General features: G+C 45.4%; 1 protein-coding gene across 1 annotated transcript; it reads left to right on the top strand.

Annotated features, from left to right (window-relative positions):
• The first annotated feature begins 4,300 nt into the window (after nt 1-4,300).
• On the top strand, nt 4,301-8,911 carry rad23aa (RAD23 homolog A, nucleotide excision repair protein a). Its single transcript, XM_062407493.1, has 9 exons — nt 4,301-4,514; nt 5,352-5,513; nt 5,932-6,128; nt 6,587-6,630; nt 7,368-7,495; nt 7,700-7,790; nt 8,059-8,189; nt 8,385-8,546; nt 8,639-8,911. The coding sequence occupies exons 1-9, from the start codon at nt 4,449-4,451 to the stop codon at nt 8,750-8,752; spliced, it is 1,095 nt and encodes a 364-aa protein (XP_062263477.1). The 5' UTR covers nt 4,301-4,448; the 3' UTR covers nt 8,753-8,911.
• The last annotated feature ends 4,929 nt before the right edge of the window (nt 8,912-13,840 follow it).

Below are 13,840 nucleotides of genomic sequence, written 5' to 3' on the forward strand. Positions count from 1 at the left end.
TCGGGGGGCAAACTTCATTTCCGTAAATTAGGACAGAAATGGAAACCCTGACACACTGGTTGGTTAACGGCACACTGCCCCTCTCTCACCCCAACACACACACACACGCCGGGCGAGCTGAGACCTGTTTGTGGAGCTAATTATCATCGGCTCTGTACGTGTGCGAGTGTGTGTCCGTGTGCGAGTGTGTGTGTGCGTGAGTGTGAGGAGGAGCTGGGACAGGGCCGTGCTCCGTGGCCCAGTTCCTGATGAATACGAGGGAGTACAGTACGGCTGAGGAAGAGCAGGGGTGAGAGAGGACAAATATAGATAGGAGTGAGAAAACGAGAGGGGGGGGGGGGGGGGGGGGGGGTTGTTAACGACTGAAGCAGCCGAGTCCCCGGTGAGTTTCCTGTGTGTGTTATCCTTCAAACGTGTGAGTGCGTGTTAGCGCCCCGGTCTGTGTGTTTTCTTTCCTCTGCGGTGTCATTACCGTTTGTGCTGCTCCCCGGGGGGGGGCCCGTGTTTACCCAGCATGCTCTCTGAGCTGTCACCGCAGGAGTCGAGCATCCGCTGTCGCCGTGGCAACCCCCCCCCCCCCCGGCCTTGACGTCGACTACACACCAAACGTTACACACGTTAGACACACAAGCTTGACTTCTCAACACAAACTGAGGAGACGACACCTTCCACGGGTTCAACTCAGTCGAGTCGTATTCACACAAACAACAACCGGCCCCTGAGGAGGATGCAGCATTCAGTGACATTCAGGTGGACATGGACTCAGTGTCTTCATCTATCTGACTGTAGGTGGAGTGGAGAGCAACAACTTTACACAAACACAACACAATCACTCACTTAAGGTCACAAACAAACTGATGCTTCTTGTCTTCTCCTGCAAAGTGCATTGTTGAACATTGATAATGTGTGTGTTTGTGTGTGCGTGTTTAGGGTCTCTTAGGTCTCATGTTAACGAGAACCCCTGTGGGTTGCGACCATCACCCGCTCATTGCACTGGTGACAGCTCCACCATGCACACACACAGACACACACAGTGTGACATATCATAGCTATGCAGATGATATGCAGTCCTCTCTCTGAGGACAAGAACAGAGGAGGAAGAGGAAGAGGAAGAGGAGGAGGAGGAGGAGGAGGAGGAGGAGGAGTGACCCACTCGGTGGTTCCTCTGCCAGCTACATTTTGTATTTGCATATTTGTATTCGTCCATGAAGTGTTGGTGTTTACGAAGTTAAAACTAAAATCTGCATGGCATCACTATATGGAATTGTTGTATAAACTTGAGAAGTGTGTGTGAGAAGGAGAGAGAGCAGGAGGAGAGTGTGTCAAAGTGATTACCTCATTAAGGAGGTTGCGTTGTCACTGCTCTTTGTTTGTGTGTCTGCAGGATCAAAAACAAAAACTAATGAGCCGTAGAGGAAGAACATGGGCAGAGGAAAAACATCCACAGTTTCCCTGGAGAATATTGTGTAGCTCCAAATGTCTTTAACATGTAGTCCTCACATTGTCCTGCATGAAACAACCTGATGGACCAATTGTGATGTCCAGTGTTGTCTCCAGTGAACTGAAGCAGGTTGAGGTTTGACTGCATCGCAGCACGGCCGGGGAAAACCATGCAACAGTCACGACATGTCTCTTAAGAGAAGATGGTCCCTTTGTCTGGGTAAGAGAGACGCCTGAGGAAAAACACACACACACACAAACACAAACAACAACGCAAACACACACACACACATTTAAGTAGGTCTGTGTTTAGAGCCATATGCCCACGAATTCAGCCCGTCTCAATAAAACATGGTTGGTTGTTAAAGTTTAATAGTTCTGTCCTTGAGAATTAACCCAAATGAACACACATGTAGGGCATTACCCCCTCATACACACACACACACACACACAATGTCTCTTGCTCTTCATTCTCAGTCTCTCTCTCCTTCCTGATGATCATCCATCAGCGTTCTGCCCGCTCCTCTCTCCTTCACGGTCCTCTGGTCGTTGTGTCCTCGTCCTTCCTCTCCTCCCAGTCGTCTCCACAGTCACCAGATTTCACCTCAGTTCACCAGACGAGAGGATCCTCTTTAGAAAACAGGGAATCCGATGAATGAATAAAAGGAGGTGTGGGAGAGAGGATGAGGATGAGGAGTAATAGGAAGGTGAGAAGCGAGAGGCGGTAATTCGATCAAATATTTATGTCGCAATGCCTGCTGGGAGGTTTGACTGGTGGCCACTGCCAGTGCAATGTGTCGATACTCAATTTGGTGATGACAACAAAACTGAATCACACACGTACCGTACATGAAATCAGATTGTCTGTGCTGCTCCTGCAAACGGGATCATGTATGTTCGGCATGTGAGTGGCCGGAGCTATTCTCGTATTCCCCGTCTCTCGACAGGAAGAGTTGCATAAGTTTGAGTGAACTCATTCACCCACCATCCATCTGTGATATAATATCATCAATGGGGAAGGGATGGAGCCCTCGACCCTCGGGAAAGGGTCCAGCCAAACAAATAAAGCACCAACTTCCCTAAGAGAAGACACAACATGTTGGTTTTCATTATATAAAACATTTTAAAATGTTGTTCCTGCTGCTCCCTCTCAGCTCGGCTCTGTGCTGCAGTGCTGCTGATCGGTGAGATGTCACGACACTGCCCCCTGCTGCCCACATCGGAAACATGCAGCGAGAACCTGTGAGTGAGGAAGTTCAGATTAACAGGATCCAAACACATTCAGCTGAGGAGGAGATATGTAAAATAACTCACCTGACACTAGACAAGGAAATACAGATTCACAAAGTAAAGATTAATACAAACATGAGCAAACACCATCAGACGTTAATGTCATTTTAATAAAATAATGTGTAAATCAACAACCCCCCCCCCCCTCCCAGCCTCTCTGCAATCTATACACTTTGTTTATACACCCAATAGTATCTGGGCCCATGTGGCTGTGTGGTTAATCAATTAAACACTAATCAATTAGGAATATGTATTGTATGAAGTACCAAACACATCTCACACATCTGGTCCTGCACAGACATTAAATCTGTGCTGTCAGGCTGCCTGTGTGTGTGTGTCTGTGTGTGTGTGTGTGTGTGTGTGTGTGTGTGTGTGGAAACAACCTGGACGAGTCCTGTTTTTTATGAGTTTTACTATTTGAACTGAGCAGTTGATACTTTTTCATCCAGATGTTCATTTCTGTCAAAGTCACTGGGCGTCTTCTTCATATAAGCTCCTGGAAGTCAGCTGACACATCAGCTCCTCCTTGTGGCCAGACAGCAGACATCATCTGAACAAGTTTAATCATTTGTTATAAAGTTATCTATACCACTGAATGAACTCTTTAAAAATACTTTTAATAAAACATTATGCCATAATGTTAAGATTAATGTCACAAATCTAAAAGAAGATAATCTTGTAACTTAGACAGTAACAAACTGACGCCTGTTGCATCAGATTTATTGTTTAAATTAATAAAATACATGTTTCATGTTTCTATTAACTCAATAAACAGTGTTTGTAAGGCACAGAGATTGAATCAGGGCTTGTACTCGAGTTATTCTTGAACACATGTACCTGTACTTTTATACTTTTGAGCACATTTCAGAACCTGTACTTTTATACTTTGAGTACAGAGGTTGAATCAGCGCTTTTACTTTTACATTTTTACTTGAGTACATAGGTTGAATCAGCGATTGTACTTTAACTTTAGTCATTTTGAGCACATGTACCTGTACTTTAATACTTGTGAGTACAGACCTTGAATCAGTGCTTGTACTTTTACACTTTTACTTGATTACAGAGGCTGAATCAGGGCTTGAACTTTTACTCACGTCATTTTGAACACGTCTACCTGTACTTATATACTTTTACTTGAGTACAGAGGTTGATAAGTGCTTGTACATTTACTCTAATCAGTACTTCTACTTGAGTACAGAGGTTGACTTGAGTCCTATTGAACACATGTACCTGTACTTTTATACTTTTGAGTACATTTCAGAACTTGTACTTTAATACTTTTGAGTACAGACCTTGAATCAGTGCTTGTACTTTTACTCACGTCATTTTGAACACGTCTACCTGTACTTGTATACTTTTACTTGAGTACAGAGGTTGATAAGTGCTAGTACTTTTACTCAAGTCAGTACTTCTACTTGTGTACAGAGGTTGACTTGAGTCCTATTGAACACGTGTACCTGTACTTCTACTACTCAGTGTGTGTACAGTGTGTGTACTCACCGTAGTCTCGTCGCTCGGAACGAGATCTCGCAGCTTCCAGCGTTTCTCGCCTGAACAGCAACTGGTCACCAAAGATGGCGATTTGCTGAGTGCTCATGGATGTACACATTTCTCGGCTAGTTGCGATCTGACCCGAAACAACGAGCTCCCAGAGGAACTAGCCGCCCGGCGAGGTCCCGCGTGTCCCCCCCCGGAGGGAAGCCCACCCTGCCGCCGCCATGCAGATCACCCTGAAGACCCTGCAGCAGCAGACGATCCAGATCGAGATAGACCCCGAGCAAACGGTGAGCGGCTACATAGCTAGCGTGCTAACTGTAGCTAACAATGCTAGCTGCGGAGTCTGGTGCTTTTTTTTAACTTGTCGCGGTGACTCCGCAGTTTCGCTCGGTGTCGATAAACGGAGAACAACGCGTGCGCGGGGGGGGGGGGGGGGCGTGTGTTACCGTGTAGCTTCAGGCTCACAGAATTAAGATAAACACACGAAAATAAGACGGAACACACCGCGAAACCCTCACTTAGTAGCATACGTTAGCATGCTAGCTAGCCTGCTAACAAAGTCATCGCGACAGACTCGTTCTTCGTCGGTTCCGGTTCGTGTCGTGGTTGTTTTTCCTGCTTCGGCTCCTCGGCGACAACCGACGAGTGAACGGATGCGCCGCCGCCACTTTTATACGCGGAATCGAACCTGCCCACCTGGCTAATGCTAACGCGCACAACAATTACGCTTAGCATTGTGTGAGGAGAAGCTAGCTAAGTTTGTTAGCATGCTCACACACTTCTCCTGCAGCCAGCAAAGGCAACCGTTGTATAAACAGTAAAGTTTTGTTGGTCCGTGTGTTGCTGACACGTTGTTTGTATCCCACGTTGTGAAGATGGTGCATTTTTGTTGTGTAGTCTACACAATAAAGTACATGATGTGTGAACTACTGTGTCATGCTGTGTGACACTGCACAGCACAGTCATGACACTGTCAAGGATCCGTCCAGACAGTTTACATGTACTTCCACAATAATTAATAATCTGTTAGTTCAAACAGGAGAAGATGAACAGAACCTGGATTATTAATATACAAAGCATGATGTTTGTTTAACAGAGTGATTCCTCCTCCTCCTCTTCATCAGGTGAAGGCGTTGAAAGAGAAGATAGAGGCAGAAAGAGGTAAAGACAACTTCCCCGTGTCCGGCCAGAAGCTGATCTACGCCGGGAAGATCCTGCAGGACGACACGCCCATCAAGGACTACAAGATCGATGAGAAGAACTTTGTGGTGGTGATGGTGTCCAAGGTGAGAGCGGATCAGACGTACAGGGTTTAATCCCCAAGTCACAGATAATAAAATACCTCAGCTGTTTGCTGCGGTGGCTGAGAGACCTCAACACACGTTAAAAGAAATAACACGTGCAAATTAATAAAACAACAATCAATTTGACAACAGCAACACGCTGGAAGAAAACAACAATGGAAATGTTTTCCAGGGGAAGTTATTGAATCCTGATACTCATCATTTGTGAAGAAACTTCATTGAACTACAACTAACCTGGAAACATTTATTGTTATTTCCAACAACTCCTGTACTTGCATGTGTCGTCCAATTGTCAAAGTTGTTATCTCATTTCACACGTGTTTTTCCTATTTGCATGTGTTAATTACTCGTCACTATTAAGTTGTTAGTCTAACGACACCTTCCTCTGAACCGACTGAAGGCCAAGCCTGCAGCTGCCGCCTCGCCCCCGGCCTCAGAAGCTCCCAAGCCCCCAGTGCAGGACTCTGGCTCCACGTCAACAGCTGTGCCGGCCACAACCCCGGTCCCGGCGCCAACCCCAGCAGCTGCCCCCATCCCCCCCGAGGAGGCCAAAGAGGAGCCAAGTGCCGCAGAGACAGAACCACAACAACCGGCCAGGTAGACGCGGTGGATCACGTAGTGAGCTGCAGTAAAAGATTTAAGTAGTTGACTTATGAGAAGAAGAACAAAGATTTTAATCTTAATCATAATTAAAAGTAGATAAAACTAAATATGTCTATTACTTATTATATTTTGTGGAACAGATGTTCTCTATCTGTAATGTGCATCATGGTCTTTGATGGAGCAGTGAGTCATTGTGAATTGTGGTTGTGCAGATGAATTTTAACAGAGCGTGAAACAACAGTGGTTTAAAGTATTTGTTGAACATGAGTCATTCGAGGGTCTGGATTAAATCCAGTTATACTAATTTTCTTTTATATTTAAGATCAGCACTTTTCAATTCAACCACCAGTGATCTGGAGTAGATGTTGGTTTATTCTTCAGTTGTTGAACATGTTTGTGTTCCACAGACGCTCTGTGTAGTCTGTCTCATTCTTCTCCTTCTTGCTTTGCAGCTCCAGCGGTGGGAGCCAGGGCTTGGATGCCGCCTCAGCACTGGGTAGGTAACGGAAGGGCCTCTGCCAGACTTACCTCATTCACACACACTCTAACAGCCTCAGTGCCAAGTCCCTCAGTGTTGTTAAATGTAAATTGTACGATTTGAGACAATCAGCAGTGTTATTGTTGTGTTAATGTCACACCAGCACATTTCTTGTGTAGAAACTGAGGTTAATCTTGCTCTGCCAGAAATGGTTCCTGCTGTGCGTCAGGGACTTTACAGGCTGCAGTGAAATACATGCTGCTCCTATATTTAGGCTGTGACAAACGTAAGCCATCGCTTATTGTGGTACAACAGAGTGTGTGTGTGTGTGTGTGTGTGGGGGGGGGGCTCCAGTTTGTTCCACTTATAGATGCTGTACATAGAAAATGTAAAAGAAGGGGACTTGCTACTTTTGAATTCCATATTTCATGTAGTACATTTGAAGATTGAGTTGTTTATACGTATAGAAAGATTTGTTGTCCAGTTATTTGAATCCTGAGAACCGACCTGAATAAAGTTAGATAATGATTTGAGCCGCGCTGACGAGTTGGTGCCTGTTGCATTATTAAAGAAATACTGTCTGAACGTCTGTGTTTAGAATCTGATTCTCCTCCTGTTCAGCCTGAAAGCTTTCTCTCTAAGAGATTTTCTCTTTGCTCCTCAGCTACTTGAAGATGCTTCTTAGAGGAGGAGGAGGAGGAGCAGTTGTTGAAACATTCCTGACGCTGTGTTTGTGTGTCTGTGTGTGTTTTCAGTGACTGGGGCCGAGTACGAGGCGATGCTGACGGAGATCATGTCTATGGGCTATGAAAGGGAGCGAGTGGTGGCTGCACTACGGGCCAGTTTCAACAACCCCCACAGAGCTGTAGAATACCTCCTCACTGTGCGTCACACACACACACACACACACACACACACACACACACACACACACACACACACACACACACACACACACACACACATTAAATCATTCTTACCGTGCAGCACCCTCCTTCTGCAAGTCTGGCTACTAATCACACTTGTTGTTTGTTAGTGTTGTGTTTGTAAACGTGTGTGATTTATAGTTGTGTGGTTGTGTGTCCAGGGTATCCCCAGCAGCCCGGTCCAGGAGAGTAATCCCCCGGTGCCGGCCCCTGTATCTGGACCCACGTCTGAAGCCCCGTCTCTAGCAGAGGGTGAGGAGTGAAGCTCAGTTTGATCAGAAGATATCTGCAGCTAAGCTCTGTGTGTGTGTCTGCAGTGTAAAAATAAACTCTGGTACTGGTGGGGTGTTAATAACAGTAGTCACAAGCGTCACCTCCTCCTCCCACCGTTCAGATATTAAGCTTGTGTATCATTCGAATGCCACGTTCTCTCCAGCGGTGGAGCCAGAGCTTATTAAACCAGTGGATCAAGCTTTGCCCCCGCACCGCTCACAGATGTTTTACTGTGTTTTTCCTCCAGGAGAAAATCCACTTGCATTCCTGCGGACCCAGCCCCAGTTTCAGCACATGAGACAGGCCATCCAGCAGAACCCTGCTCTGCTGCCTCAACTGCTGCAGCAGCTAGGAAGAGAAAACCCTCAACTCCTGCAGGTAACACACCCAGACACCCCGAGGGATCATGACCCCTGTAAACACTCCTGGTCGAATCCCACTTCCCTTTCACATCAATGTCATTCGTTGACACTTTACAGTTCTTTTAGTAACAGTTGATTTAATGGAAATTAGTAATTATCCTGTTTCAGGTGTTCAGACTCTAACTTCGTCTCCTTTGTGTTTCTTCTGCAGCAAATCAGTCAATATCAGGAGCTGTTCATCCAGATGTTGAACGAGCCAGCGGGGGAGGGAGGAGACTCACCAGAGGTTGGAGAGATGGGGGCGGCGGGGGAGGAGGGCGCGCCCGTCAACTACATCCAGGTTACACCTCAGGAGAAGGAAGCCATCGAAAGGGTGAGTAGCAGAAGATTTAAGTGTTATATAATCAGGTCTCAGGTGAGGAGCTCCATGTGGTTGAGCCCGTCTCCTCGTTGTTTCCTCTCCAGTTAAAAGCGCTGGGCTTCCCCGAGCCGCTGGTGATCCAGGCCTTCTTCGCCTGCGAGAAGAACGAGAACCTGGCGGCCAACTTTCTCCTCAACCAGGGAATGGAGGATGACTGAACACAGATCACTGCCTTCCTGCTCCTCCCTCCGAACCTCCTTCCCCTCTTCGGCTCATTATAAAGACGGCACCACCCCCCCCAATTTTACTGTACAGCTACCAACCTACGCTCGGCCCACCAGGAGAGGAGGAGAGGGGGGAGAGCCAGCAGGGGTGTGGGGGGTTGGAGGGGCAGCGGGATGGGAAGGGGAAACGGGGTGGGTTAGGTTATATATATGGGGGGGGGGTTACATGCTTAAAGTACACAACGTGGAGGCGGTGTGCAGGAAGGTCAGAAGTGGATTATCAGTGGTCGGGGGGGGGGGCAGAATGTTTGGAAGAATTATAAAATCCACGTGAATTCCAATGGAATGTGTGAGTTTGTCTAAGGGAGATCTATAATTTGATTTTAGACGCGCTTTGTGAACATTAGGGGGGGGGGGGGGGGGGGGGGGTCAGAGTGCGTGGTTGTGTGTGTGAGTGCGTCTGTGTTCCTGTGCAGACGGATGTGATACAGTTACGCCGGAAAAAAATTTAATCCCGATTTCTTTTTTTGATTATGTTTTTTTTTTGTTGCATTCTCTAAGTTTTGTTTGTGCTGTAGCCGGATTGTATGGAAGCACATTCTACGACAACATTATCAGTGTGTGTAACCTGCTTGTGTGTGTGTGTGTGTGTGTGTGTTAGCCTCGTGTGCGTAACGTCTGAGGCTGCAGTGGAGCGCCGCCCTCGCCGTGATGTCGCTGCGAGAGAAGGAAACTGACAAACGGCGAATCGGGTTCCTCCGCTCACTTTGTCCCACCCCCTCGTCTGTTCTCAGCCAATCAGAAGCCCTGCAAATGCTGTGCCTGCCTGTTTCGGTTACTCAAATGTGTGGAAGTATTTTGTCTATGCTGATTGCTTCTGGTGCTAATTAACACTAACGCCCCACTTTCTGCTATTCTGATTTAACGACGCAGTAGAAGGACGTTTAGGTTTTATTCCTCGTAGACGCAACTAAAAAATCAATTTGAAATTTAACGGTGGTGGGAATGTTCTCTGGAGTTTCCTGATTTAAACAGAAAATATCTTTTCCCCAGTTTCACCAAACTCAACAGTTGGCTCTCTTTAACTGTTGGTTTTGGTTTGGAAACGTCTCTTTGCATCAATCAACTACAAAAACCACATTTATCTCCTGAGATGCATTCTTCTCTGTGGAGTCTGTGGGTCGTGCCCACGAGGAGCAAATCATCTGCATGTGCTTTGATCGGTGATCAGTATTAACGCGTCCTAAGAGATTTCCCCCCCTCGCACCTTCTGCCACCGGGTCCCCAGAAGTATTTGCTTTGTAACGCATCTTTCAGACACGAAGAAAAATCAACTTAAGGGAAACAACGGAACCAAATCGATCTGTACTTTTTTTCTGTCAGATAAAACTGTACCTTCATCTCTCTAACCTGAGGCAAGTGGTATTTTAAACCTTTTCATTTGAGTCTAAGTTGTGATAAAGCTTAGATTGAATTCTGAATAAAAGAAAATGACAGTAAATTAACTTCTCTGTGACTGTCCACATTTTCATTTTCAACTTCAAATTATGTTTTGTTATAATCTTTGGAGCCAGAGGTGGATAATCAGCTGCATGGATGGATTAGTGAGAACCGAGCCAGCAGCCTCTCTACAGAAATACTTATAATTATAATGTGGAATCAAACAAATGAGCACAGACGTGGAAAAAGAAATGCAAACAACAATTAAAGAGCTGACTATTGGATTCATATTTTAACTCCAGTTCTGAATGTTCCACCTCTTAAACTCAAAACCTCCGACCCAACCTCCCCCGTCTGTTCCTAACTCTCGACTTCTCATCCGTGGGTGACGGCTCCTTTCTGCACATCGAGGTTCATCTACGCACAACACAACGATTGAGATGACTGTTCTGTCCAAAAGTCACAATGTGTCCTCGACAAATCTCTGTATGACGAAGCTTGTGTCGCTCTCTGCTGCCTGGATGTGAGAGTGTGTGTGTGTGGGGGGGGGGGCGTGAGGAGATGGAACAAAGTGCGGTGTGATTGTGTTAGAGTGACGGCAGCTCTACTGTCCGACAGCATCAACATGATCTTAGACTGTGCTACATTAAATATCAGCAGTCTTTCATGCCTCTGACTCTTTGTGCCTCTTCATCGCTCTTCATCACTCTTTCAAACACTCACCTGCTCAGGAAGAACCTCAGAGGTGTGACAGCTCAGATCCACTGAATATCACATGTTTGTTTACTCTTGTATTCTTAGTTAATTGAGTCATTACATCCAGTTACATCTACTAACACTGACTGAGAATATTTGTATCAATAAATAAATCAAAACAAAATTGACATTTCATATATATTCAGAAAGATAGGTTTTTAAATCTAAATTAGTCAAAACAGTGGAACCACCCAAGCTTTTATTTTGGTGCTTCCCCTGCCCAGAGTGAATTTGTATATAAGACAAATATTTAATGAGTGAAATTTAGATGTAACATTAGGTTTAACTTTAATATTTATATTTAACATGGACATTTAGTTACAAACAAGATCTTCACACATGAATCGCCAAAGTTTTCTGAGATGAATGTTAAAGGTTCAGTGTGGGATCTAGTGGCATCTAGTGGTGAAACTGCAAATTGCAACTAATTCAATACCACAGGACCCCTTTAAACCCTACACACTGGACCTTTGAGACAGGTTCGTACCTTTAATCATTTATATCCATATATATTTAATATTTTTATGTATGGACTGAGTACTTGAACACTTTAGAGTATTTGTGAAAAATTCTATTCCACATTTCATTGTAGAAAAATATAACTTTTACTTTTTCGAAAGACACAACTTGTGTAAACATATAACGTCTAATGCACCGTGAGTGTTTTTCTCTTTTTCAAACCACTGAGAATGTTGTGACCTGAGATCTATAACAACATGGTCTCCACACGGGGATGAATCCTGGTTTCAGGTTTCTCCTCCAGCTGGATGTCAATGAGTTCTCACCTGTGATCAAAGTGTTTGATCCAGGAGAGCGTCACAGGAATAATCACATAGACAGGATACAGTCAGGAACATCCTTTTATTCAATCAAGTAAAGGTGTTGCTCTCTTCAAACTGTGTTTTTAATCATTATTATGGAAAAGAAACTGTAATTAACACATGCATTTCACCAGGGGCTCTGGGAGGTGTGTCTGAGGAGGAGGAGGAGGAGGAGGGCGGGAGGTCGTTTGGGAGACGAAGGGCTGAGGCTGACCGGGGGCCTCGGCCTACTCGAGGGTCAACTGGGCCCCACGCATCCTACACAACGCATCCTACACAACTAGTTAACAACAAACCAAGGAAACGAAAGAGAAATAAAGGGCGGAAGGTTCTGCCACTGGGTCGGACTGGGCTCGGCCCACTCTAACCACTAACTCTGATATGGCTTCTCAACTGTGGCGCGTTCACTGGTCAGGGCTGGATTGATAATACTGCTGCTGGCTTCATTTGATTGATGGAGAAGAAATATTACATATACTTTTCGCAGGACATTTCAATTTAAAGGTGCTTCCTCTACAAGTCACCAGTGGAACCATGACCCTTTGGTCAATGGTGCTGGATCATCTCTACTGGTTGTGCTGAGCCGCTCAGTCTCCGTGCTGTGGAACCAGTCCGCTGATATAAGGTGCTTCGAGTTATTTTTTCATTTTTAAATTTTTAAATAGCTGGTCTCACTCGACCACTAGAAAGGTGCTTAACTGACGGGCGTCTTCCTGCCGCCTCATAACCGCAGTAACAACGATAAACCAATAAAAAGAAAAACGCAAAATCCAAATTCAATTATAAAAAAATAAATAGATAGAAACGCAGGGAACAAACAAGCAGTCCTACAGGTCTCCCCCTCGCCAACGTCCAAACCAGAGAGTTCCCATGAGCCCTCTCTCCCCTCGTCCATGTTCTCGCTCCCAGGGATGGGGGGGGGGGGAGACGTGTGGGCCCCCCCGACCCAGCGGCCCCTGTCCTCAGCACAGCCCAGAGCCCCGTGGTGTAATTTGTTCACTTACATTAGCTGTTGAATGGAGAAGCTGAAGAAGATGGGTATGGTAATACAATGTGAAGCGTACAGACAAGAATAACATGTGAGCTAACTGCATTCTGCTCAGACAAAAAAAATCTTTGCGTATTTCTTGTTTTTGTGTTTTTTTTTTGTTGTCGTTTTTTTTTTTTTTTTTTTTTAAACCCCGCCGTTCGGAGAAAGGGAGAAAAGGAGGGAGGGGGGGGGATGGAGGAGAAGTTTACGCAGCTACAGACTACTCCAGTGTCCAAGAGAGACAGAAGACAAGATACAGAGGAAGAGAAGAAGCAAGACAGAAAATATCTTTTTGTGTTTTTTTTTGTCTTTTTTTTCAGCTTTTCTTAATTATTCAACAATAAAAAGAGAAACTAAATCACACCAATTTCCTTTAGTACTATGTATACTGCTTTAAAAAGCTCGAAGAAGAAGAGGAGGAGAGATACAGGAGCGTGGAGGAGGGGACTTTTCTTTTTCTTTTTGAAATGGGCACTCAGGATTACAAGATGGAGTCTGTGAACAAAAGGCACTTTTTAGGGACAACCTTTAAGATGCTCTGAGTCTAAAACACTACGTCACCAAACAAATATTTATAGTCATTTACAGCGGGGGGGGGGGGGGGGGGGGGGAGTCAGAGGGGGGAGGGGTGGCGTGTGTGGGTGTGAGGGGGGGGGGGGGGGGGGGTCACAATCTGAGTTTTCCTTTCAGAGCCAATGGCAGCGTCCCTCTGAGGTCGCCGGTTTCCCGCTCGATGAACCAACCAGACGTGGACACCAAATTTAAAATAGAATAAAAACGTCCCCAGAACTCGTCTTCATCACTTGTGTTGGACACAAGATGAAGACGTCCGGAGGAAGATGGAACTTCCTGTGCTGTGGTGTAAAGGTTGGGGGGGGGGGGGAATGCCTTTTGTCACAACAACCTTTTCACACATTGAACCCCTCCCCCCTTTTGTAGATACAAAAAAAAAGGAAATAGAATAATGCATGTTTTTCCTAAAAATTTGCTTTTTATGATAACACTTAATTTGTTTATTATTATTTATGTATAATA

Source organism: Platichthys flesus, chromosome 16, assembly GCF_949316205.1.
Source record: "Platichthys flesus chromosome 16, fPlaFle2.1, whole genome shotgun sequence".
In the NCBI taxonomy this organism is placed as follows: domain Eukaryota; kingdom Metazoa; phylum Chordata; class Actinopteri; order Pleuronectiformes; family Pleuronectidae; genus Platichthys; species Platichthys flesus.